The 25,510-nt window shown below is 39.1% G+C and overlaps 1 protein-coding gene across 1 annotated transcript in view; it reads left to right on the forward strand.

Annotated features, from left to right (window-relative positions):
• The window catches only part of MDGA2 (MAM domain containing glycosylphosphatidylinositol anchor 2), a 500,250-nt gene that overhangs the window by 188,055 nt on the left and 286,685 nt on the right, over positions 1-25,510 (forward strand). The window contains exon 2 of the mRNA XM_063290587.1: positions 11,867-12,006. Within this exon, the coding sequence (XP_063146657.1) occupies positions 11,867-12,006 (140 nt within the window). The remainder of the gene's footprint in view (positions 1-11,866; positions 12,007-25,510) is intronic.

A 25,510-nucleotide genomic window follows, 5' to 3' on the forward strand; every position in this document is an offset into this window, starting at 1 on the left:
GTCTTCTGTCATGCTAACATTTTTCAAGCTGAGGACCAGGACATTTGATTTAATTTACATTTAGTGACAATTATTATTCCCCATGTTTTTAATAATTTTTCATGTAGTGGAAACCATTGGTTGGCTTGGGTTTTGTCAGGATAGTCCTGATCTTGGAGGAGGCATTGCAGATGTAGAAACATATCCTGCTTTCCAGGAGACCATCCTGGCCAATCAGCAGCAGCAGCACAAGCAGCAAAGGCTAGTGTGAGCTGCATAATGGGGAAAGACTTTCTACATTTGTTGCTCATCACATCTGCACAGGTATTTAAGTGGGGTACCATATCTGGGCTACAGAAATTGGGGGGTCCACTAGATGGCAGCAAAGAGTTACAGACGACTCTGCTTTCTGTTTTCTAGTGGTCACTGAGAGTTTTGCAGGCAGATATTGGGTCCCTAAATGCAGATAGTTTAATCCTTGGAAACTCCTTTTACGAAGATCTTAGGACAGAAGATGACATGAAAGGTCTGACCTCTAGCTGGGACCCATTAAAATTTCTACCAGTCATAATAAAGAATGCTGCTAGCTGGTAAGGGGTGGCTTTCTATCTTCTAGCAGTTATCTGATTGTTGTCTCTCAGCTTTGTTAAACATTCTAAATCTAGTCCTTATACCTCCCCTTCCTTTAACTGGGAGATTTTGGGCAGTGATTTGCTGAATTGCTCTGAAAGTTGGAAGTTGAATCTAGCCAGGATTTGGGGAACTAAAAGACTGAATATTCAAGGAAGAATAGAGGAAATAAATAATCCAATTTAGCATTAGAAGTTGGAGTGTTGAACTGGGCCCAGGAAGACCCATGTTCAATCCATCCTCAGTCACAGTAATTCACTGGCTGATTTTGGACCATGCATTCTCTCCCAGCCAAATCTGGGAGAATAACAGGGGCATTCTTGGGGAAATGAGGAGGCATGCTATGTGCACTACCTTACCTGGAAGAAAGGTGCTATCTATCTATCTATCTATCTATCTATCTATCTATCTATCTATCTATCTAATGAATACACAATAACCTTTAAAACTGAGCTGCCAGTTTTATGGCAGATGAATGGTCTTAGTACTGAGCAAGTAGCCAATAGGAGAATGGTCTTAGTACTGAGCAGTGACCAAGGGGATACAATAGGAGAGAGAGAGGGAGAGAGGGAGAGGGAGAGGGAGAGGGAGAGAGAGGAAAAAAATAGAAAATAATATTTGTAGCTCAGGGTTGAACTGTGGAGTCCTCGGTGCTCTCTGAACCTGATTATTTGCTTGCAGATGTTTCATTACCCAACTAGGTAACATCATCAGTGCTGGGTAATGAAACATCTGCAAGCAAAAAACCAAGCTCAGAGCATACCAAGAACTGTACAGAGAGAGGAAAACTCACATGGAATGAAGAGCTAGGAAGAATTTTCTGCTGTCTGTGAGAAGAGGTTGGACAAGACAATAACTAAAGAAATCTCTCCTGCTGTTCACAAGATGTGCTGAATCTCAGTCATACCGCCCAGGGTCCCTCCTTGTGCGGGAGATGGGCTATGATAAGAATGTGACAAATAAATAAAATAAAATAAATAAATATCCAGTCAGCCAGTTGCTGCAGTAGCTGGAAAGGACTAGAAGTATAATGGAGTGCGTATTGTTACGGAGATTGCTGGTGAAGAGGAGGGGGGCCCTCTCCAGGGGGAAAAGCACATGCACAGTACTGAATATCTTCAGTCTCCAATCAAGAGGGCCACAAGAGAACCGCTTCAGCTTTCTGGGTTTCTTTAGTATATATTCCTGACACGTACTTTATATTACACCAAATTGGAGAAAGGCAGGAGAGTAATGGGAATTGTAGTCCAAATAACCCATACGGCAGCTTTGTGGAAGGCTGCCCTAGAAGTTTATGGTGCAGGAAACTTGGCGGTCAAACAAGGAACTTGGGCAGTCAAACATGCTGGCTGGGGAATTCTGGGAATTGAAATCCACGTGTCTTTCAAAGTTGCTGAGGTTGAGAAACACTGATTTAGGCAAATCAGTCAAATCTTTGGTTGCACAATGTGACTTTCCCATTACCATTTTCTTGCATTAGCTTTATTTACTCATGAGAACAGAATCCTAATGGTCTCTGTGCTGGATTTCCTGGGAATAATAAGATGAATTCTTCCAAAAAAGCCATCCAGCAGCAGAAATCCCACGTAGTACATTGCTACGGTGTCTCGCCCGGCATTTAATCATGACTGGCTTCTCTCGGGAGGAACTACAGTAAAGAGGATCTGTAGGGGTGGGAAGAAAGTGACATTTAACATTGTGCTGTTATGTGGGATCTTCTGAACCATTAAAGGAGAGGGGGTTTGGGGAGAGATGAGAGTTGCAACAGTAACTCAGCGTAATGCTCTTGATTGGTGAATGTGCCTTTGATCTTTACTCTTTTCTGACTCAACCATTTGTCTCAACCAATTGCACTGCATACGGTTAAACTGCAGGAAGAAAGGTTTAGGTTAAAATGTCAGGAAGAATTTATCTTTACAAAAGTAGCCAGAAAAGAAGGTGTGCATGTGTATGTGGAGCAGAGAATAATAGATACGGGAATGTCTTTATTTCCATGACATCTTCATGGCCGTATGTGAATGGATAGGTGATAGGTTTTGTCACTGGGTGGAGTCACTTGATGTGCCAAACACAGGGCAGGAATATTAGCTTAAAATTCCACTCGGCAGCCTTGAGCACTGCATGGAAAATCCAGTTGCCAGAATTAAGTTTGAGGGTGTTCTCATGACAAGCAGCTGCCTTCCATATGCTCAGCTCCCCTTGAATGCAGAGGCAGGCAACAACTGCTGGGGGAGTACAGTACGTAAGTGTGCTTACGTGTTCTAGGAAAAATATGGACAGGGCTAGAACAAAACAAGAGGCAGGTTTTACATATGTAATATTTATAAACGTATACATTTTAACTGTCCAGCAATCTCAGTTCCCTGAGCAGTATGCAGGTTTTTTAAATATTATAAAAATCAGTGTAAAATAGTAAAATAGCATTATGCCATTGAAAACCATAGGCATTATATTGAAAACAGCAGGTAAAAGTCATAATCAAACCAGCTACAGTGCTTTCCTAAAATGCATGGGAAAATAAGGTGCCAATCGAAGCGAATATTTGTAGCTCAGGGTTGAACTGTGGAGTCCTTGGTGCTCTCTGAGCCTTGTTGTTTTCTTGCAGACATTTCATTGCCAGACTAGGCAACATCTTCAGTGCAAAGAGGGAGCGGGCCTTGCTCTCAGCTTACATACAGTGGCTTGCCCTGCTTGTGTTGGGAGGGGTGTTGTTCTCTCCTTGGGAGTTCTTTGATTGGGCTGTTGTTTGCTGCTTGGTTGATTGCCTGAGTTAACAGATCCTTGATTAGGGTGTATTGTGCTGTTTGATGGTTCATCTGGTGTTGATCCTAGTGTTGATTTTTGCATATCTGGGTGTTGATGTAGGACAGACAGGCAGAAGACTAGCAGAGCGCATCCATGAACACCAACTAGCAGTCAGAAGACACGATGAGAATTCCTTAATCTCACAACACATGGACAGACTCAATCATAGTTTCAACTGGGAAACTGTGAGCATCCTAAACCAAGCCAAATCCAAAAATGCCAGAGAATTCCTGGAAGTCTGGCACTCAGACCAAGCAGCCATCAACAGACACACAGAGGTAAACAACATTTACATACCATTCAGAAGAGACAATAGAAAAGCCAAAAGACCAGTACACTCCCTTGCCAGCAATCAACACCCAGATATGCAAAAATCAACACTAGGATTAACACCAGATGAAACATCAAACGTCTGCAAGAAAACAACAAGGACTCCACAGAAAATAAGGTCTTCATCTAACACTGGAAAGGCTAAAATATGGCCATCCAGCAAGTCTCTCTGGGCAGGGCATTTCACAGCTAGGCCCCAACCACTGAATTAATTTTTTGCCATCCAATTTGCCTTACTGGATAGAAGCATCTGGAGAAAAGCCTCTGATCAGGATCTTAGAGTAAATTTAAGTAAATTGAACATATTTGCATCAACTGAAATCGGTGGCGAGCCAGATGCTTCCAAGTCCAGAAGAACGGCAAGGCAGCTTCAGCCAGTGGCATTCTCATATATACTTTTTCATTGTTGCCCAGTTTTTTTTCTTCAGATTGAAAATAAGGTAGCTATATAAATTAAAACAACCATACAGTCTTTTTTTTTTAATCATATGAACCTTTTGAAACAGGTCATTTTAGAGGGTAAACAGTTTCTTGGTATTTCTGAAGTTTATATAATAGTCATTGTGAAAATATAAATTAAATCTATACTATCCTACGGCTTCTGTTCTAACTATGATTTCAGGCTGTCTAAATGTTGTCAGGATTGCCTGTCTAGGTAATTTTATATGAACGAATAATGATATTGCAAAGGTACGTGTACTCTATAATTCTGCAGAAAGACAGAGGCATTGATCTTTGCCCTATATACTACTCAGAGTGAGAAAAGCATTTTTAAAATGCAATTTTATTTAAAAACATTTAAAGAATAAAATAAATGACTACACAAAAGAAAAGAAGAAGAAAATGAGAAAAGACATAGTGGACAGAAAAAAAATATTACTAAATAAAAAGAATTTACAATTGTCATAAAATGTAAAATTCATTATTTCATTATTTCATTGATTAAATAGTTAATTGAATATATGAAACTAAAGTCATTGTATCATCTTGAGAAATAATTACAGATCAGAACTATAGACATTGATACCGATATTGATATCACCATTATTTGTTATTATTTAAATTAAATACATATGATTTTATGAAAGAAAAAAGAAAATATTTTTTTAAAAAATAAATACTAAAAAACAGTAAGTAAAAACAAACAGTTCTAGATTCCTTCCCATTGTACCCAACTGGTGATTATATCCAATTATTTATAAACATCAAAATTGCTTCTCGTTACTATCTTTACATCAAATATTTTCCACTTAAAAACCATTTTCTAAGTACAATATCTAAGTGTGAGGTATATAAGGAAGACTTTCTTGCTTAAATATAGACAAATTTCTATTCTGGATGTATACTGTGGCCATCAGCATATATTTTACTAGATTGTGATTTTTTATTTATTTGTTTGTTCTGGAAAGATCCCTAGTAGAAAAAAACTGAGGTTTCAATTCAAGCTTTATTTTTCAGAATTTTTAAAATAATGTTTTCTATTTCTTTCTAGTGCTTTTGAATTTTTGTACACGATCACCACATATGATAAAATGTTCCTTCTGTATCACAACACATCCAATATTTATTATTCTATGATTTATCTATTTTTGCCATTATGGACAGAGTTATATACCATCTGTAAAACTTTTTTACCAATTTTCTCTTAAATTGAAATTTTCCAAAAGTCCTCCCATTATTGTAATGTAGTTTGTTTAAAATTTTGCATCTACTTTATCATACAGTCTTTTATTTGTTCTTTCTCTATGTCATATTTTAATAGCAATATATGCCCTAATAGGTGATCATGGTCCTGTAGAAGTGTTTTGAATTCCGTCATTTGTCTTAAAAACCCTCCTTTCTTAAGGTAGCTTTTTATTCTTCCAACAATCTGCAAATACATCAGCCAGGGTAAATTTTGGCCTTTGCCAAATAACTTTCTGTGTTTTTAGTCTGTTTCTAGAATCTGGATGTACCATACCCAGATATATAACTATACTTTTCATACAATAATTGTCTCCAGAGTAAAACTTATTTGAGGGTGAAGCTACAGGCGAGATTGCTGGACTGTTTTTGTGGAATTCCATGTTTTTATCAAACTTTGTCTTATAGTATGACCTTTTTAGTCTTTAATCTTCTTTCCTTACACCATAAGACACTCTGAAGTCTGTTTGCTAAACCAGCACCTTCTAATAATATTCTGCTATTTGGGGATTTTATCCATTCAATTATCCTTGACAAATAGCTTCCGTGGTAATATAATTAAAAGTTTGGGAAAGCCCATCTCCATCTTTTGACTCTTGTAAACATTTTTGTTTTACTCCTGGTTTCTTTTCTTTCCAGATAAATGTCGACTATTCTTTGCCAATCTTGCAGAATTCTGGGGGGGGGAGCGATTCTGATTGGTGACATTTAATTTTTTTTTTTTTTAAAAAGTAGGTAATATATTCATTTTAATGGTCACATCTAATTCTAACCAGGAGAGTTATACATTTTTCCACCTTTCTAATTTTTTTTTTTTTAAATCTTTCCATAATTTGGTGTATGGAAATATATCAAATGCAATCCCAAGTATTTCCCTTGGTCTTTTACTAACTGGCAACCCTAGTCCTTCTCCACAAAACTTTCTTCTTCTTGGGATAATTATCTTGTTATTATCTTTGTTTTTTGAATGTTGATTTTATACCCTGAGAATTCACTAAATCCTCTAATTGTTTTCATCAGCTCTTTTACTGCATGTTGAGGTTGCATAATGGTTAATACTACATCATCCATGTAGCATTTTAATTTATATCCCTCTTCTTGAATCTTAATGCCTGGAGAAAAGCATTTCTGAAATCCAATGCAAAAGAGTGGGGGGGGGGAGCGATTCTGATTGGTGACATTTAATTTTTTTTTTTTAAAAAGTAGGTAATATATTCATTTTAATGGTCACATCTAATGTTGTGGGAATTCAGATGTTGCGGGAATTAGCTGCATTTGGAAAAATTAATTCTAGTTATTCACCAAAGTGTTTATTGGAAGTGAATTTGTTTGAATGCCTGGGAGGTGCCAAGGCAGGGGACAAGTTTTGTTTTTTTTAATTGGGTTGCAAATGGGATGGAAATAGAATATTCAACTCTAATAGGAGTCTTTTATTCTGGTAACAAATCTAATACAAAATAAAGCATTCAACTAATACAAATGTACTGTACAAATCATCTGTTTTTAAAGCTGGTTCATACATTAAAGCTTGTTTGTTTTATACATTCTTAGATAATTGTTGAAAATGATCCTACTTTTTATTTTTATCCCGCCTTTATTATTTTCATAAATGACTCAAGGCAGTGAACATACCTAGTACTCCTTCCTCCTCCTATTTTTTCCCACAGCAACAACCCAGTGAGGTGAGTTGGGCTGAAAAAGAGTGACTGGCCCAAGGTCACCCAGCCAGCTTTCATGCCTAAGGCAGGACTAGAACTCACAGACTCCTGGTTTCTAGCCCAGCACCTTAACCAAACTGGCTCTACTTTGTCTGCTTTCTACCTTTGCAAAATCCATCTTATTCTATTGCTTAACCCTTTAGTCTCCATCTACCATTAAAATGCCGCTTATAACTTTTCTCCACCTCTATGTATTGATCCATATTCATGTAAAACAAATACATTAACAGCTCCAAACTGGTTTCCTAGAGTTTAGGGCCAAGTCCAGTTATGTTCAGTTTTGTTTTTTCCTACTGGAAGGAAGGAAAAAGGAATATTTCCCTATTCCTTTTGCAATAAGCAGTATACTTGAGTCTATGCAATTATTTCCCCTTTAGTTGCAACTATCTGCTTTTATACACCTGGGATAAAAGTGCTGAGTTTCAAAGTTAAGATGCTGAAACTAGGAGTAGGGAATCTGATATTGTTCATAGTTTTTGCTTCTTAATGAAAATGCTATTTCCAACATTATAATTAAAAGGAATGTGCTTGTTTCATCAGCAAGATAAAGATGCCTTTGAAGTAAGCTTGATTCTGGGTGATTGGAAATATCTACGTTGGCTTTTTTGCAACAGTACAGAAGTTGTTTGACATTTTTTCTAAGATTTCTTTTTTTTTACTTCCCACACTAATCCATTGCTCTGAAGTTGGTCTCCTAATAAGTCCTATCCCTGCTTAACATTTTGAGATTGATATCATCTGAAATATCCATAATTAAAGGTAATGAATAAATTGGAAGGAGATTTTTGGAAAAAGTCAATTCAAAGATGAGTATTTTTGAGCTGGTAGATTTTACCAGCTGATCTGTCCTCTGGTTACCTTAAATTAATTGTCATTTTTAAATGGTTCTTCAGAAGTCATTTTGGTTATATAGTTTTCTCCAGTTTAGGTGTTTAACCCTTCTGTTTGTGTGCAACTTTCCAAAGTATGCACTCTCGTTCAGATGCACAACTCACAATGTTTTGTGGGTTTTCAGGTTTTGACCATAGAAACCCAGACCCAAATAACCAGAGTTTCATTGCTGTTGTTTATAACTATGCTGGATTTGCTTGCATATTTCAGAAATCCACTCTAATTTCTTTTATATCTCTAAACCAAGACAAGGATGAGCATAATAGAAGAGAATATCTGTAGCTCGTGGTTGAACTGTGGAGTTCTTGGTGCTCTCCGAGCTTGACTGTTGGCTTGCAGACATTTCATGACCCAACTAGGTAACATCATCAGTGCGCACTGACTTGCACTGATGATGCTACCTAGTTAGGTAATGAAAAGTCTGCAAGCCAACAACCAAGCTCGGAGAGCACCAAGGACTCTATAGGTGACCATGATGTTGCTCGCAGATGGATGTGGGAGCCCATTATATACCTCTGTGGACCAACCTGAATACTTGAATTTCCCCCCAGGTTTTTCTTAGTCGTCTTAAGCTGTGACTTAAACAATAGCAAACTCCACCAGTCTTTTATAGTGGCTTAGCCAGGGATAACTAAATGTCCTGGTTTTACCGCCTGCCTGACATTTTAAAAATAGGTGGTATGTATAGATGATTTATTTTCTTCTGTTTTATGCCAGATAGACTTTTCCCCTCACATACATAACTCCTGCAGTGCACATGATCCTTGCTGGGTTAAATCTTGACTGAAAATTAACTCTAAATTCTATAGGGAATAGTTAATGTTTCACTTGGTGTGTTTTTCCCCCAAGGATTAGAAATCAACTGTCTGGTGAAATTAAGACATATGGAGGGCTCTTACTTTATTTAATGATGATTGAATCTTGTAATCTCTGCATCTACAACAAGCAATCAGGAAGTCTGTCCCATCGACAGCAGTCAGGTTTTCATTATTGGTTGCATAAAGAGAAAAGAGGATGAATCCCATCGTGCCGACTGCTTAATTTTATTGTCCTCATTAAAGTGCTTTGCTTGTGTAATGAGCAAGATAATACATTTCAAGCAGTATATATAATAAAAAAGGAAAAATAATGAAAAGTTAATTTTTTGTAAATTAAGAGGAAAATACCTTGAGTTAAAATTAAAAATATAAAGTTTCCTTCAGGGGATTTTGGAGATTAATAACACGGTGATGAATGAACCCTCATCCATTAATGCTTTGCAGGCACAAAAATATTTGTACGTATATGATGTTTTCTCAACCTGCAAGATCATATTCATTTAGGAGCTATATGTATGTGTATATATAAATGTATATGTATATATGTATATACAGTATGTATACACACACACACAGATGCACAGATGCACAGACTGAAATTTCTTCAATTTATTTGCCATTTCCTTCTGCCAGGATGCTGTTTTGATCTCCCAGTTTCACCCTAACCTCTGGAATTTCCTAGTGGTTTCTCATCCAAGTATTAACCAGGCCTGACCCTGCTTAGCTGTTGAAGATCAGTCAATGTTGGTCAAGTTTTACTCCCTGCTGAAAGATGATTATTAGCAAAATATTGCAATGTGACATGGTTCTTTTACAGCCAGTCAAGGAGCTATGTCTTTTCCAAGGTACTCTATGCCATTCCTGTTCCACCATCCCAGTTTTTTCACTTTCTGTAACAGGCAGTTAACTTTCCTTGGCCACTGAGCACATCAAACACCATTGGTTTGTTGGTTGTTTATTTATTACTGGATTTATAAGGATGCCCAACTCAACAGTGTGACCCTGGGTGGTGTACAACAACATAAACCAAAAAAGAACCCCATAATGTTAAAACATAGACAATATATAAATATGAAATGTAAATATAAAATGGTGACCAGCACTATAATAAAAATAACCAAAAGGGAACTCCATTCAACTGGCCCCAAATGTTTGGGGGGGGGGGAAAGCCAGGTCTTAATGGCTTTCTTAAAGGCAAGAAAAGTTGGGATCTGACATATATTGGGGTAGAGGGAGACTGTTCTAGAGAAGAGGCAGGCAGATGTTCTTGGGAGAAGGCCATCTTGTTTTGACCCACTGTCTCCTGCTTTTTTAGAGTGATGTTTCCAGCAAGGTTCCCATGGAGAATTTGGCTTGTGCCTGTGGGTTTCTCTCCTCCTGATGTTTTGTCCTGGCCTACCTATTGTGATGTTCTACATGCCACAGCTGGAGAAGCTTTCTATTTTCACTTTCTATTCAGATAGTGGTTTAGAGAAATAGAGTCACTGCAAACAGCTACACAAAAGCATCTTTTGTGGGGTTTTGTGAGGGTTTGGAGGGAGCACTTAGTGGTAGATACAGAGAGGTTGGTTGGAACAAGGCTATAGTCATCTGGGACAGGGTGCTCTGAAGGTCCTTTGAGAAGTTCTCTAAGGAAGATACTAAAGTGGCCACGTAGCTTCACAGATGGCTTGTTCTGGGTGAATTTATTTTTCTGTTTTCTCACTTCCTACTCTGTTGTGTCCCTGCACTTTGCAAAGTTTTGCAAACCTTGGGTTCCCTTATCCCTGCTACATAGGAATCAAACCACTGAGAATGAATCTATGTCCATAAAAAACAGGAGTAGACATTTTTTCTTCATGGACCTCATTTTTTTTTAACATGGCCTTCCAAACATTTCTTATCCCCCACCCCCACCAGATTATAGAGCTACTATATTGGTTTTTCTTTTTACTAAAAAATAAATTTTCCCTCTCTCCTTCCCCAAAGAATCCCATATCTCTAAAAATTGCCCATTTAAACATGTATATTTATTTTACAAATGCATTTGCTCACTGTATATAATTTGTATATAAGTTGGCACAGCCTTGGGAGCTCTAAGGGCCATGAAAATTGTTTCTGACTTGCACTGAAAGAGATTTAGATCATGCTGAGTAGGCCAGTGACAAAAACAGATTACAGAAGATGTCAGCCTACTGTTAGCCTTACTAGGTAGACCGGACAGGAAACACAACCAGATGAGCTAATTCTACTTTATTGTAAAGCTACATTAACAGTAAGTCTAAATGTACAATTCTTCTGCCATCTCTTTTACAGCCCAAGAAGCTAGGGAGGGTCCCTTCTGAGCCTCTTGCCCCGCCCACTACCCAGCTGCAGGCTCTGCTGTCTCTGATTGTTCCCTAGGCAGTGGTTCTTGGACCTGTCTCCTAAGGTCTTTCCCACATACCGTTATACCTACCCTGGCTAGATAGGCAGCTTTGAAAGGGTGTCTGACTATCTGCTGACAAGAGGATATTTGATCTATCAAATCTCTATAACTTACTGCTCTGTTTCTGGCACCAAAGATTTGTTCCTGTTCTGTAGTGGCAACGTGGCTTCATTTGGCCCATCAATCTGAATCATATAGCCATAAAAAGCAAAAGCAAAGACAGATCTCCAAATGTCACAACTTTACATTAGTTGTTTGTACACCCACATTCTCACCCAGTCTTCCTAGCTCAAGTTCTTTGCTGATGTTAACCCCTTAAGGTAGTCCAGACCAGGAAACCAGTTATGAATGCTAATACTACTTTTATTATACCATTACAGTAACAGAATCTTTCAAGTCTGAATGTATCTCTCCTCTCCCTGCCTTTATATTCAAGAGAACTAGGGAGGGTCAAGTCTGAGACGCTTTCTTAAATTACATTCCTGCTTTGGACTCAGATTTCTCTTATTTGACTATTGTGTTGGTTGCAGTTCATCTTCCTGTTCCTCAAAGTTATTCTCACAGCCCATTACAGCTGATGAGTTTTCCTTCTGCTTGGTTTACAGCCCCACCCACAGTGAGGATTATCCATTCGGGCCTGGCCTGCAACATTGAGGAGGAGCGGTACTCAGAAAGAGTATACACCATCCGCGAAGGGGAGACACTGGAGCTGACGTGTTTGGTTACAGGCCATCCTCGGCCACAGGTGAGCCTCCTGCTGTGATGATCAGGTCTATCCACCCTGATTTTCTCCTCTATGTGACTTGTTATCTACTTTGGGGTTGGCACCCTCAGAAAATAGTCAGTATAGAACTGGCCACAGAGAGATATGTCTGCCTGGGATCATGACAGCAATATTTTATGAGACTTTTTGATTTGTACATGGTAATATTAATGTTATAGTCAATATATTACCTTGATTGTATGAAGAATCAAGGTGTTTGTACAGAGTGGATCCAAGTGTTTGAGGTAGAGGGAACATGGCATAGTCTCTGTTGGTTTATTCCATTCAAAACGAAGTCGGGAAAATAGGGAACAACACTGGAATTTCCTTAGAAGAGGAATATTAGTGTCCTTAAAGAAGGATTCCAGCTTTTTTATCTCACAAAGTCCTTTATATTACCTCAGGCCTTTTAATGTTGTTGTATTTCTGCCACTGTATAGTGTTTTAAGGAGTTCTACGTTTATCTCTGCTGTTTTTCTAAACTGCCCTTTGAATTGCTTTTTAATAGCATTTCTCCAGTTGTCTTGAATGAAAAAAAGTTGTGGTTTAATTGCTTGTTTGGTGCTTATTTTTGTTGACCAGAGAGTAAGTGTTTTTGAATGTTCATTCCATTGAAAACTGTAAACAGTAGCTGTAAATGGTCAGCATTAAAGAGCGACTAAATGAAAATGGCTGAATTGTGGCTGCACTGCCTAAAAGCAAGAAAGTCTAAGTAAATACAGTCATATCTTATTATTTTAACTTTCCTTTTTGTTTTGTCCCACTTCTGCATTTTTGGGATGTTTTCATGCACAAAAAAGTGCATTGAATAATCTCTTTTTGGCTGACAGTTTTGCCTTTTGTCCACTATTGCCCTTAACACACAATATTGTGTACAGTTTTCACATTTTTGTAGAAGTTGTTTTATCGGAGTATTACCTTGTGATAGTCAGGGAAGTACAGAAAACTGAATCAATGAACTGAGTTTGTGTATTAGTTTTGGAAGAGCTAACTAGGTTAGCTTATATTAAAAAGCTGACAGAAAACACAACAGACATAAAGGGATTGATTTTGTTCTCCTCAATAGGGGCACATTGTTATTTATTTATTTGTTTGTTTGTTTGTTTGTTTGATGAATCCCACTTTTCATCCAAGAATTCATGGTAGCTTTCATGAATTGCCTATTGCCTTCTCCATCCTTCTTCAGAAATTTAAGAGGTTAATCACAGCAGAACCACCCTTACAGTTGAAAAGATTGAACATGTTTTCTTATGCCTTAAATGTTCATATTACTGGAAAAGCCTGAAATGCCTGTGTTCTTTCTGAATGTGTTTAATTAAGCTGCTTTGAAGAACACACCATGAATATATTTTTGTCTTTATTTCGTCCTAAGCATGTGATCAAGCCAAGGTATTGGATTGTCTGGTCATTCTATCTGCTGATGCTGGTTGCCTGTTGCAAGCTTAAAAAAAGAGCTAAGTAATCACAGGTTCTGCTCTATGGGTTTAGAGGCAAAGGGCTCAATCTTGCTATAAAGGTAGAAACATGAGAATATAGGTTCAGTCCAGCATATTGCAGATGGTGTTTTTAGCTCTCCTGATCATGATTTACATTGCTCTCCTGATCATTTGCATATTCTTGTTTCTGGTGGCAAATTGGAAAGGGCTGATTTCCCATTAAAGTACAAGTAATTATTACAAATCTCAGTTTGCTGTCAATGTCCACAGCCACTTTTAATCAAGCTTCTCACATTTTGTGTATCCCGTAAGGCTATATATAGAGTAAAACTTCTGTACACAGTCCAGGATTTGCTGCCCGAACTTATTTCTTTCCATCCAGTATAAATGAAATAGGAATGAGACACATGTTCAAAGCTAACAGGAGGTGAGGAACTAAGTCTCTTGATACATCAGGCTGACTCACTAGTTTTGACCTGAGCTAGCTCAGAACATTGCAAAGTAGCCAGGCACTCACATTCAATTGTAAGCAAGGTCAGAGACTGACTGGCAATCCAACATTCCTTTTGATGATAGACAAAGGCTTCAAATAGAAATGGAATCCAAGGGGAATTCCAGAAGCACTCCAAGGGTCAAGTGACTGAGGTCCCAAAAAGCGATTTAGAGTCTATGGCCAATGCATAATTACTGTTTCAGCACTGACATCCACGGTGACTACTTTTCTTTTATGGTGATAACCCTCGACTGGCTAATTATGAAACTAGGGTTCTTATAAAACCAAGTCCCAACTGCCAGGCATTAATACATCTAGGAAGAATTTTTAACTTGATCTAAGTCCAAAGGCCAACAAGCAGTTCTTCCTTGTGAGTCAATCCTTAACTTACAAGTAACTTTTTACTCATTAGGAGATTTGGTCCATTATATCTTTATTGAATCTGAGAGTGCATTAGCTGGAAAGCAGCTTTTAGCCCATCTAATCCAACCCCTTGCTCAGTGCAAGTGTCATGAGTACTGATGGTGAGGAGGAGGGGGGCCCTATCCAGGGGAGAAAACGCATGCGTAGTACTGAGGAGTTAAGCAGCCATTCAAAGAGACACAGATCAGACCCACCTTAACCTTTGGGGTTTACCTGTCTGGGTTTTTCCCACATTTCTTCAGTTTGTTAGGATTTTCTGTCTAATGTAGCAGTAATAAAGCACTAGAGACCTATTCCTTGTCTCAGCGTGGTTCCTGGCTGTTAGGACAGCAGGAATCTATTAAACTGTCCCCATAGAACCATGAAATGTATGAGTTGGTTGAAATTTCAGTTCCCTGCAGTCTTTGAAGTTCATCTTTGCTTCAGAGGGTCCAGAATGCTTTCCTCCTTGCACAATGACAAAACAGAATACAACTTTGTCAGCTGTTGCTAAGGCTACTTTTGAGCTTGGATTTCATATTCTTCTGGAATAGTGCCATACTTGCGTTCAGTTCTTTTTCAGCAGAGGTTTAGTGTTTTGTTTTGTTTTGTTTTGTTTTGGGGTTGTTTGGGGGTTGTTTTGGGAATAGTGCTCAATCCACATTCATCTCCTTTTGTAATATGCTAAATCCTTGTCCATAAGGAGCCCACCTATCAGGTGGTACCATCTGACAGTCAAGCTTTCTATGAACACAACCATGCAAAACACTTGCACAAAAACAGTTTTGGTAGCATGGTGAACTAGCTGGTCTAGCCATCTGTCAAAATGTATCTCCTGCCCCAGCCCTAGTCCTTGTCAACAACAGTGTTTAGGAGATGTTCTCCTATGAGCTGGTGAAAGCCTGCTGCTTCTTGGAGTTGCTTAGAGCAGAGGAGAAACAGAGAGTGCTAAATAGGGAAGCTTGGGTGGAAATTGCTGCTAAAAAGGAGGTGAAGAGAGGGAGTTTAGTGTGAGATTTTGGCGGAGATTTTATCTCTAGGTTTGGTGATTTTCTGAGTATATTTCTGAATGCTTTTCTGGATTGGATGAGCTACCATTCTTCTGGTTCCCTAGCAACTACAGGGTGGAGTCTGAGAGCCCTTGAAAGGGAGGAGGGGCTAAAATTCAAACTTAAACTGTGACACTGGTCTAAAAATCAAGAAGAAGAGGAAGAAAAAGAAAAAAATAGGATTGCTCTTCCAAAACAAATTTAAACAATCAGCCTAAACATAGATCAAATATACCTATATATTCTAAACTAGATATGGAGGGAACTGGGTGTCTGGTGGAGTGTCTGGTGGGGATGCTGACTGCATGGTGACTTGCCCACCTGGTCTGAAGGCTGTGGATGCTATGCTCCATCTAGATAGATTGCTAGACAGAGCTGGGTAGGAAGCAGCTAAAAAATACCAAAGAATAAAACGAATACAGTGAAAGGTGCTCTGAACCCTTTTTGTATACAAATGCTGGAATCCTGAAGGCCAAAATGGGTGAATTGGAATGCCTGATCTTAGAAGAGAGTATTGATATGATGGGTGTAACTAAAATCTGGCAGACTAGAGAGAATCAGCAGGATGCAGCTATTACAAACTCCAGAGGGCTGGGAAGACAGGGAAGGCTGTAGTGGAGGAGATGTTGCCTTGAATGTAAGATAGACCATTGGGTCAAGTTATTTTGACCACTCTAAAGGGGCAGATCATTTGATGGAATCACTCTGGGTAGAAATATCAGAACATAAAGGTAGGTTAATCCTGGGAGTGTTCTTTTGTCCCTCTAACCAAGATGCTCAAAGAGATCTGGAAATGGAGAGAAAAATCAGACAGGCATTTCAAAAAGGAAGTCTTGTAATTGTAGATTTCAATTACCCACACATTGACTGGGTGAAGGTATGTTCAATCCATGACAGAGAGGTAAAATTCTTATGAAATATAAATGACTGTGTGCTGGAGCAGTTGGCTGTAGAATTGATGAGGGAAGAGGCCATAGTAGTCCTACTCTTAAGTAGTGCTCAGGACTTGGTGAGAGAAATATCTGTAGTCAGACCAATCGGGAATAGTGGCCATAATGCAATAAAATTCATCACAGAAAGAAACGATAACCTACATAGTCTCACACAGTCATATTTGACTTCAAAGAAGGGAACTTCTCCAAATCGAGAAGATTGGTGAAAGGAAACTCAATGGGAAGATTGAAAGGACAAGCTTACTCCAGGAAGTTTGGCTGTTGTTTAAAACCACAATAATAGATGTTCAGGCACAATGTATTCTTAAAATGAGAAAATGGCCCCAAAGTTAAAAAAGAAGCCTACATGGTCGACTAGCATTGTAAAGGAAACTATTGGGGCTAAGAAAGTATCATTTAGAAAACAGAAGACCTGTCCCAGTGAGGAAAACAAAAAGGAACATAAACTCTGGCAAAAGAAGTGCAGTGTGTCAGGGAGGGAGGCAAAAAGGAAATTTGAGGATCATATTGCCAAACCTGTGAAGGAGATAATAAAAAATAATACTTCAAATACATTAGCAGGAGGAAGCTAGCCAGAGAGTCTGTTGGTCCCTTGGATGATGAAGGAGTCAAAAGTATGTTAAGAGGAGAAAAGGAAATTGCAGAGAAGCTGAACAAATTCTTGGCCTCTGTCTTCACAGGAGAAAAATTGGGGGAGATCCTTGAACCTGACCATTTCTCTTCTCAGGAAAGGAGTCAGATGAACTGAGCCACAGACAAGAGAAGAAGTACTAGGCCTGACTGGCAAATTGAGCATCAACAAATCTCCAGGCCTTGATAGCATCCATCCAAAGGCTATTAAGGAGCTTAAAGCTGAGATTGTGGACCCCCTAACTAAAATATGCAACCTCTCTCTATCCTTGGCCCCTGTAGTTGAGGACTGAAAGGTGACCAGTATAACTCCAATTTTTAAGAAGTTCTCACAGGGAATCCAGGAAATTATAGGCCTGTCATCTTAACATCTAGGCCTTGAAGACAAAGCTCTGCCACTGAGCTTGGGGGTCTGGAAATGTTGGGTAGCTTTTACAGTGGCTTTGTTGAACTTGACACAAGGATGGATTTTGCTGCTGACCATGGTTAGTTTTGCTTTAAAGAGGTTATTGGTGGTTTTAAAAGTTTGTATATTGGTTTTTAAATTGGTTTTTATCGGATTGCTGTTTTTAACTGTTATGAGCTGCCCAGAGTCACTTAGGTGAGATGGGCAGCCATAAAAATTGAATGAATGAATGAATGAATGAATGAATCTATTTTGGTGAAGATAGTTGAAACTGCTATTAAAGATAAAATTACCAAATATTTGGCCTTATCAAGGATACCCAATACAGCTTCATGAAGGGAAAGTCCTATCTGACTAACCTACTAGGGTTTTTTGTGGGTGTAAATCAACATGTGAATAAGGGCAAGCCAGTAGATATTAATCTACTTAGATTTTCAAAAAGCCTTTGATAAAGTCCCTCATCAAACACTCCTCAGTAAGCTAAACAGCCATGGAATAAAAGGCGGGTCTCTTGTGGATAAGCAACTGGCTAAAAAATTGAAAACAGAGTAGGAGTAAATGGATATTTCTTATAATGGTGGGATGTAACTAGTGTGGTCCCCCAGGGTTCTGTCCCAGGTCCAGTGCTTTCTATCATATTTAAAAGAGTCTGGAATCAGCTGTGACTAGTGGAATAGCCAAGTTTGCTGATTACACTAAATTGTTCAGAGTAGGAAAAACAGTAAGGAACTGCAAAGTGCTCCAAAGAGCACTCTGCACATTAGGGGAATGGGCATCAAAATGGCAGATGACATTCAACATAAGCAAGTGTAAAGTGATGCCCATTGGGGCCAAAACCCCTAACTACTCATACCAACTAATGAGATCAAAGCTATCAGTGATTGATGAGGAAAGAGATCTCAGTACACAGTTCAGTGAAGGTGCAAACACAGTGTAAAAAAAGGCCAACAGCCTTATTATCTGTTAGGGATAATAAGAAATGATGCTGGAAATAGAGATGCCAATTTCATAATGCCCTGATATAAAACAATGATGCAATCACATCTAGCACCAGTGATGGTCATTGGGGGGGAACACTTTGAAGTACAAGAGATATTAGACTCCAGACAACACAGGGGAAAACTGCAATATTCAATACAGTGGAAACACTTCCCCAAGTCTCAGAATGAATGGGTAGACAGTCGAAACATAAATGCCTCCATCCTAACAAAAGAATTCCATAAAAAATTCCCAGAAAAACCTAAGGAAGGGGGGAAACCCAGGCATCTGGCTGAGAGCAAGAGAACATTTAGTCAGAAAGGAGGAGGAGGAAGAGATCTCTTGGGGGGGGGGGGTTGGCATGTTATGATGGCCCCCTGGGACCATCCTGACATGAGCAGCCATCAGGCCACTGACAGGAAAGTGCTTATCAGCCCATAGATAGAAATCACCGGCAGAAGTGTGCGATGTGAAATGCAGTAGACAGGCTTCGTGGATTCACCAATAGGCAGACACGGCAATTCAGCACCCTGGACAGATGACAGTGAACAGCTACGCTTTTAGGGGATATGCACGGAGGAGTGCAAGACAAGGAAACAAAACAAGGTGCCAGGGGCTTAGGGACAGGAGGGGGACGAAGGTCCTTATACTAACTTATCACTAAGTTACTCGGATCTTTAACATGTTTTGGATGCTGACCCAATAAAGACTCTTTTCATACACGTGTTGTGTCAAGAATGCTGCTTCGTTGGGTTCAGGCTGGGACCTTGACATAAGCACAGCACATTTCCTGGCATCATGCCGATGCCAAGATAGGGAGTGATAGTGGGGGCAGAAAATTTTATGCCAGTGCAATTTTCTACCAACTCAAGGGACTGGTGGATAGTAGTTTGAAGTGGCTTGAGGACGAGCCTATAGTGAGTTTCCGGAGTTTTGATAATGCTTTGTTCTACCAGACCCTGGACGTGGTGTGTTTTCCACTCTCTGTGAGTATTCAGTCCATAGGGGGCTTCCTCAGAGCCCATAGCCTAGTAGCACTGGAGGAAACAGCCTGCTGCTATGCAGTTTGGTAGGACCAGTTGTCATTGGAGTCATTGGAAACCGCTCTTAGTGAACTATTTGTTATTTTACCCTCTTTAACAGCCAGCACCTATGCAAAGCACATAACAAACATGACTGCAATGAATGGTCATGTACCAGTTCATTCCAAATTACATCATAGTGATTTAGGCAAACAATTCATTTCAATTATACTAGCATGATAATGTGTTAAATTCATTACAAACTAGACAGATCAATCGTTAAAAAATAACTTAAGCTGAAGTCAGATCCAATCAGGCTTTCCAGTGTAGACTGATATCCATAATGTGAAGGAGTCAGAGCAGGCAAGTTTCTTGCAACTGGCATTATTTTATTTTTTTTAAAAAGAAATGGACAGGCATCTGAAATAAACCTTAGGCAGAGGGCTAGATTAGGACCTAATAGGATTCTCTTGAAACTTAGTATAGGGCTGTCCACAGAAGGGGACAGCATCAAAATGGTGGAAATGACTTGGTGATTGAAGCCCTACCTTTTTTATATGCATGCAACGCATGCTAAAAAGGGGCTTCAACCACCCAGTGATGTCCACGGTTTTGATGCTGCTGACCCCCTCACCTTCCATGGATACCCCTGTCTTAGTCATCCCAGAGGAAATGGCAGGGCCAAGTTCCTTGTGTGTTCCTCATTTCTTTGCTTTAGTTTTTGACTACAGAGTCAAAAAAAATTGGTTGCAAATTCTCATTGGAGCACATCACATATTTATTCCTAAAGGACTTTGTGAAGTGAAAGTTAAGTTCACTGAGTAGCATTAATCATTTTCCCCTGAAGTGAGTTGCATTTACTCTCTGACATTTGCACAATGATGGATACATTTTCAGGGTTTTTTTTAAGCACGTAAATGATGCAGAGCTTTTCTCCAAAGGCTTCCCAGCTGATTACCTAACCTTGCAGATCACAGAGACAATCCAGGAAACAGCATCGCTGAAGAGGAGGCTTGCAAACAAAAAATCTTTGCTTTTACCTTATAGTATCATTGTATGAGGAGGAAAACAGTAATGCATCTCTTTTGCATGCATTACTGTCAGAGGCATCCACAGGATCTAAAAGAAACATTGTGCTGTCATGATGTAAGTTTTCATATGTGCATATGGCATCACGGCATATGGATAAAAAGGCAGAGATTAAGGAACAACACTGGTTTCATAATTTCCCTCCCTTGATTCTCCCCTGCAGATGCCTGATGTACATGCAGCATACCAGATTGGTAATTTTTTTTTTTAATCTGTTCAATCATGTCCAGTTCTTGGAGACTGCCTGGACAAGTCTCTGCATTTTTTTTTGGCAAGGTTTTTCAACAGTGGTTTGCCATTGCCTCCTTCCCAGCTTCATGCCTAAGGTGGGGATAGAACTCACAGTCTCCTGGTTTCTAGCCTGATGCCTAACTATAGCGTTGTTCAGCAGAGGAACAATGACCAAGGAGGTAGTGCCTGTCCTTCACCGAACATGTTTGAGCAGAGCCTGGACTATCATCCGTCAGAAATACTTCAGTTTGGATTCATCTACTGAGCAGGGAATTGCCTTCTGGCCTGATACTTTGAGAATGTCAATGAAAGACAAACGTTGAGTTTACTGTGAATATTATACTTATAGAAAACTGGTAGAATATTTTATTAAACTGGTATGTTTAAAATATACTCCAGGGGTTCTTTCAGGCAGGGCAGGGGGTGAGGGATTGTGCCTTCAAGTCAGTCTTGACCCCAGGCAACTACATGGAGAAGTCCATGATGTTTTCTGAGCAACATTTTCAGGTGGTTTGCAATTGCATTTTTCCTAGATCTAAGAGATAATAACTGGACCAAGAATATCCAGCTGGGGTACAGGTACCAGAACCTGCTAAACAATAGTATAAAGCCAATTTTTTTCCCGTATTTGATGGAAATGTTATAAAAGCTCAATAATTTTGGAAGATGATTAGTTACAGAATATAACAAAATTAAAGGTTGAATTTTCTTTCCTGCCAGCTGTTTTTCTGCTGAACATCACCAACCCTTATATCCCTCTAAAGTATACACAGAAAACATTGTGCCTCTTACTGCAAATCACACATAATTCCTTCTTTAGAAGAATAGCAGACCAAATTATGAGAGTACACATCAAAGTCAAAACTAGCTTCATTTTTGAAAAACAAATCCCAATACAAAGTTTAAATTGACTTGGAAACTATTTACAGATTGCATTCTTCACATGGACTGGTTCTACATCCAAGTTTGGGTTTCTCTTAACAAGGTTTTAAAAAATTAAATCATCTCTGTTTTGTTGTAATAAGGATATATTTTTAAATTTGATAGAATTGTCATTGTTTATTCTGATTATTTTTTTTATTATATATGTTATTTCAGTTAAGACTACACATTATTCAATGTTATTTTGAAAATTCTTGTTCAATTTTACATAATATGTACTTTTTTTCTGGTTCTCTTTCTTTTTTTGCATGGTCTTGAATTCTTTTTTAAATGGTTACATCCAATTCTGTGATACCATTACAGCCCTTCATTTATAGAAATGCTTGCTATTGCATAAATTTATTTATTTATCTATTTATTTAACCTATATGGCAATGTATTTTATAAATAATGAAATGTGGATATATAACATACAAGATTACTTAAAATATCATGCGTTGAACATGCACTAAATGAGACTGTCTTCCAAAGAATGGATAAAGATATGGGAATTGTGAATACAGTCAAGAAAGGGAAATTAGAATATGTAGAACATATGGTATTCAACCAGAAATATCAACTGCTTTAATTATACAAGGAAGGATTCAAGGGAAGCCCAGTGGTGGCAGATGGTTCATATCCTGGCTGAAAAAGCTATAAACATTGGTTGGCAAAAATGCATCATCCATGTGCAGTACAGCAATGTCAGGGGGCGGGGGGGAAGCATTGAAAGTCAGTAACTTCATCAAGATAATTTCTCCCAGTTTACAAAATGAGGTTTGCCACTTTTAAGCTGTCTTGCAACATTTTGAAAGTGCAAAATATTGTAGATAAATATATTGATTTGCACATTCGTCCCAAATGAGGACAGAATTGTTTGCATCAGAAGTCTCAAAAATAATATTTATCTAGCATCTCTAGATAACACCCAAAAACTTCTGTGTGGGTGCCAAGGAATACTTAATATAGTCTCAAAAGGGACTTTTTGAAGCAGCCAATTAGATTATCTCAGCAAAGCTAGTGTCTCTTGTCTCCACAATGCTGAATGTGGTTTTCCTCTAAGATCTCTTTTTTCTCATCCTTGGTCTCTGGAAGACAAATTGATTTCAGTTTGTTTTATCAATTTATGGATTTCTTTCACTCTCTTCTGCTCAATTGCTGATAATTTCTGCTGACCCTCTATATCCAACTATCTATATCCAACCATTAGTGAAGGAAGAGAATAAGCTATGTTTTGGCAATGGATTGCTTTGTGAAAGAGCTGCTGGTGAAAAGAAGAACTTTGTGGAGCATAGTACCAAGAAGGCTGAGTTTGAATCTGGATTCTCCTAAGCTTGAATCACTGTTCTGAACCTACCAGTTTGGTTCATACAATGTATGTCTCTGGCTCCAGATATAACCATTTTCTGAATTTGCTTTTTCAATTGAATAATAAACTGATGACGCAGACCAACCCACAAAAAGAAAACAAAACCCCAAGCTAAACATCAATGCCGTAACCAAGTTTGGGCAGACATCTTTATCTGTCCTTGGTTAATGTGTTGTGTGAAGTAAGCTATTGACTAACTTTCACCAAATCTCCTTCAATGGTGCAGCAGCTTTACCTACAATATGGGCCAAATGGACCAGCTTGTACAAGAATTATATAATACGAGAAATAGCATTTCCTGTAACTCATACCTTTCTTTGTTTTGATTTATATGCCCATCTCTCTATACTGACTCTGGGCAGCTAACAAGAGATAAAAATGTTATACGTAATAGCAACCCAAACCACTAAATATACAAAATCTGTAAAGAATCCCAAGATAAAAAAATGAAGATCTGTGAATCAGAGACCTATTTTCAGGGTCCCCAGTGATCTCTCCTGAATTTTGTTAAGCAGTACCAAGGCATTATTAGAAGCTCTGTTAGCACAGCATTACAGAGCAATGATCTTCTCCCCAGGTGTCAACCTCCCAGGTAGACCAGACAGGAAACAGAACAAGATAAGCTAATTGTGCTTTATTGTAAGGCCATATTAACAGAATCTTGCAAGTCTGAAAGTACAAATCTCCCATTGTCTCTTTTTACAACCTGATCAGTTAGGGCAGATCCTTTCTAAGTTTCTTACTTTGCTCATTATGCAGCTGCAGGCACCTCCTCCTTTTATCTCATCATTCCCTAGGCAGCATCCCTTCCCCCCATCTCTCAAGGTCATTCCCACATACCATTACACCAGGTCTGTTTGCTGCCTTTCACATGATGGCAACACAATTCCCAGGATGATTGGGTTGCCTGGATGATGGCTTTGTTGTTTATTTGTTTAGTCACTCCCGACTCTTCGTGACTTCATGGACCAGTCCACGCCAGAGCTTCCTGTCGGTCGTCAACACCCCCAGCTCCCCCAGGGACAAGTCCGTCACTTCTAGAATATCATCTATCCATCTTGCCCTTGGTCGACCCCTCCCCTTTTGCCTTCCACTCTCCCTAGCATCAGCATCTTCTCCAGGGTGTCCTGTCTTCTCATTATGTGGCCAAAGGATTTCAGTTTTGCCTTTAATATCATTCCCTCAAGTGAGCAGTCTGGCTTTATTTCCTGGAGGATGGACTGGTTTGATCTTCTTGCAGTCCAAAGCACTCTCAGAATTTTCCTCCAGCACCACAGTTCCAAAGGATCTATCTTCCTTCTCTCAGCCTTCCTTATGGTCCAGCTCTCGCAGCCATATGTTACTACGGGGAACACCACTGCTTTAACTATGCGGACCTTTGTGGTCAGTGTGATGTCTCTGCTCTTAACTATTTTATCGAGATTGGTCATTGCTCTTCTCCCAAGGATTAAGCGTCTTCTGATTTCCTGACTGCAGTCAGCATCTGCAGTAATCTTTGCACCTAGGAATACAAAGTCTTTCACTGCTTCTACATTTTCTCCCTCTATTTGCCAGTTATCAATCAAGCTGGTTGCCATAATCTTGGTTTTTTTGAGGTTTAGCTGCAAACCAGCTTTTGCACTTTCTTCTTTCACCTTCATCATAAGGCTCCTCAGTTCCTCTTCGCTTTCAGCCATCAAAGTGGTATCATCTGCATATCTGAGATTGTTAATGTTTCCTCCAGCGATTTTAACTCCAACCTTGGATTCCTCAAGCCCAGCATGTTGCATGGTGTGTTCTGCGTACAAGTTGAATAGGTAGGGTGAGAGTATAAAGCCCTGCCGTACTCCTTTCCCAATCTTAAACCAGTCCATTGTTCCGTGGTCTGTTCTTAACGTTGCTACTTGGTTGTTATACAGATTCTTCAGGAGGCATACAAGATGACTTGGTATCCCCATACCACTAAGAACTTGCCACAATTTGTTATGGTCCACACAGTCAAAGGCTTTAGAATAGTCAATAAAACAGAAATAGATGTTTTTCTGAAACTCCCTGGCTTTTTCCATTATCCAGCAGATATTGGCAATTTGGTCCCTAGTTCCTCTGCCTTTTCTGAACCCAGCTTGTACATCTGGCAATTCTCGCTGCATGAATTGCTGAAGTCTACTTTGCAGGATCTTGAGCATTACCTTACTGGCATGTGAAATGAGTGCCACTGTTCAATAGTTTGAACATTCTGTAGTGTTTCCCTTTTTTGGTATGGGGATATAAGTTGATTTTTTCCAATCTGATGGCCATTCCTGTGTTTTCCAAATTTGCTGGCATATAGCATGCATTACCTTGACAGCATCATCTCGCAAGATTTTGAACAGTTCAGCTGGGATGCCGTCATCTCCTGCTGCCTTGTTATTAGCAATGCTTCTTAAGGCCCATTCAACCTCGCTCTTCAGGATGTCTGGCTCTAGCTCACTGACCACACCGTCAAAGCTATCCCCGATATTGTTATCCTTCCTATACAGGTCTTCTGT

The sequence above is a fragment of the Candoia aspera genome, chromosome 1 (assembly GCF_035149785.1).
Source record: "Candoia aspera isolate rCanAsp1 chromosome 1, rCanAsp1.hap2, whole genome shotgun sequence".
Lineage (NCBI taxonomy): Eukaryota > Metazoa > Chordata > Lepidosauria > Squamata > Boidae > Candoia > Candoia aspera.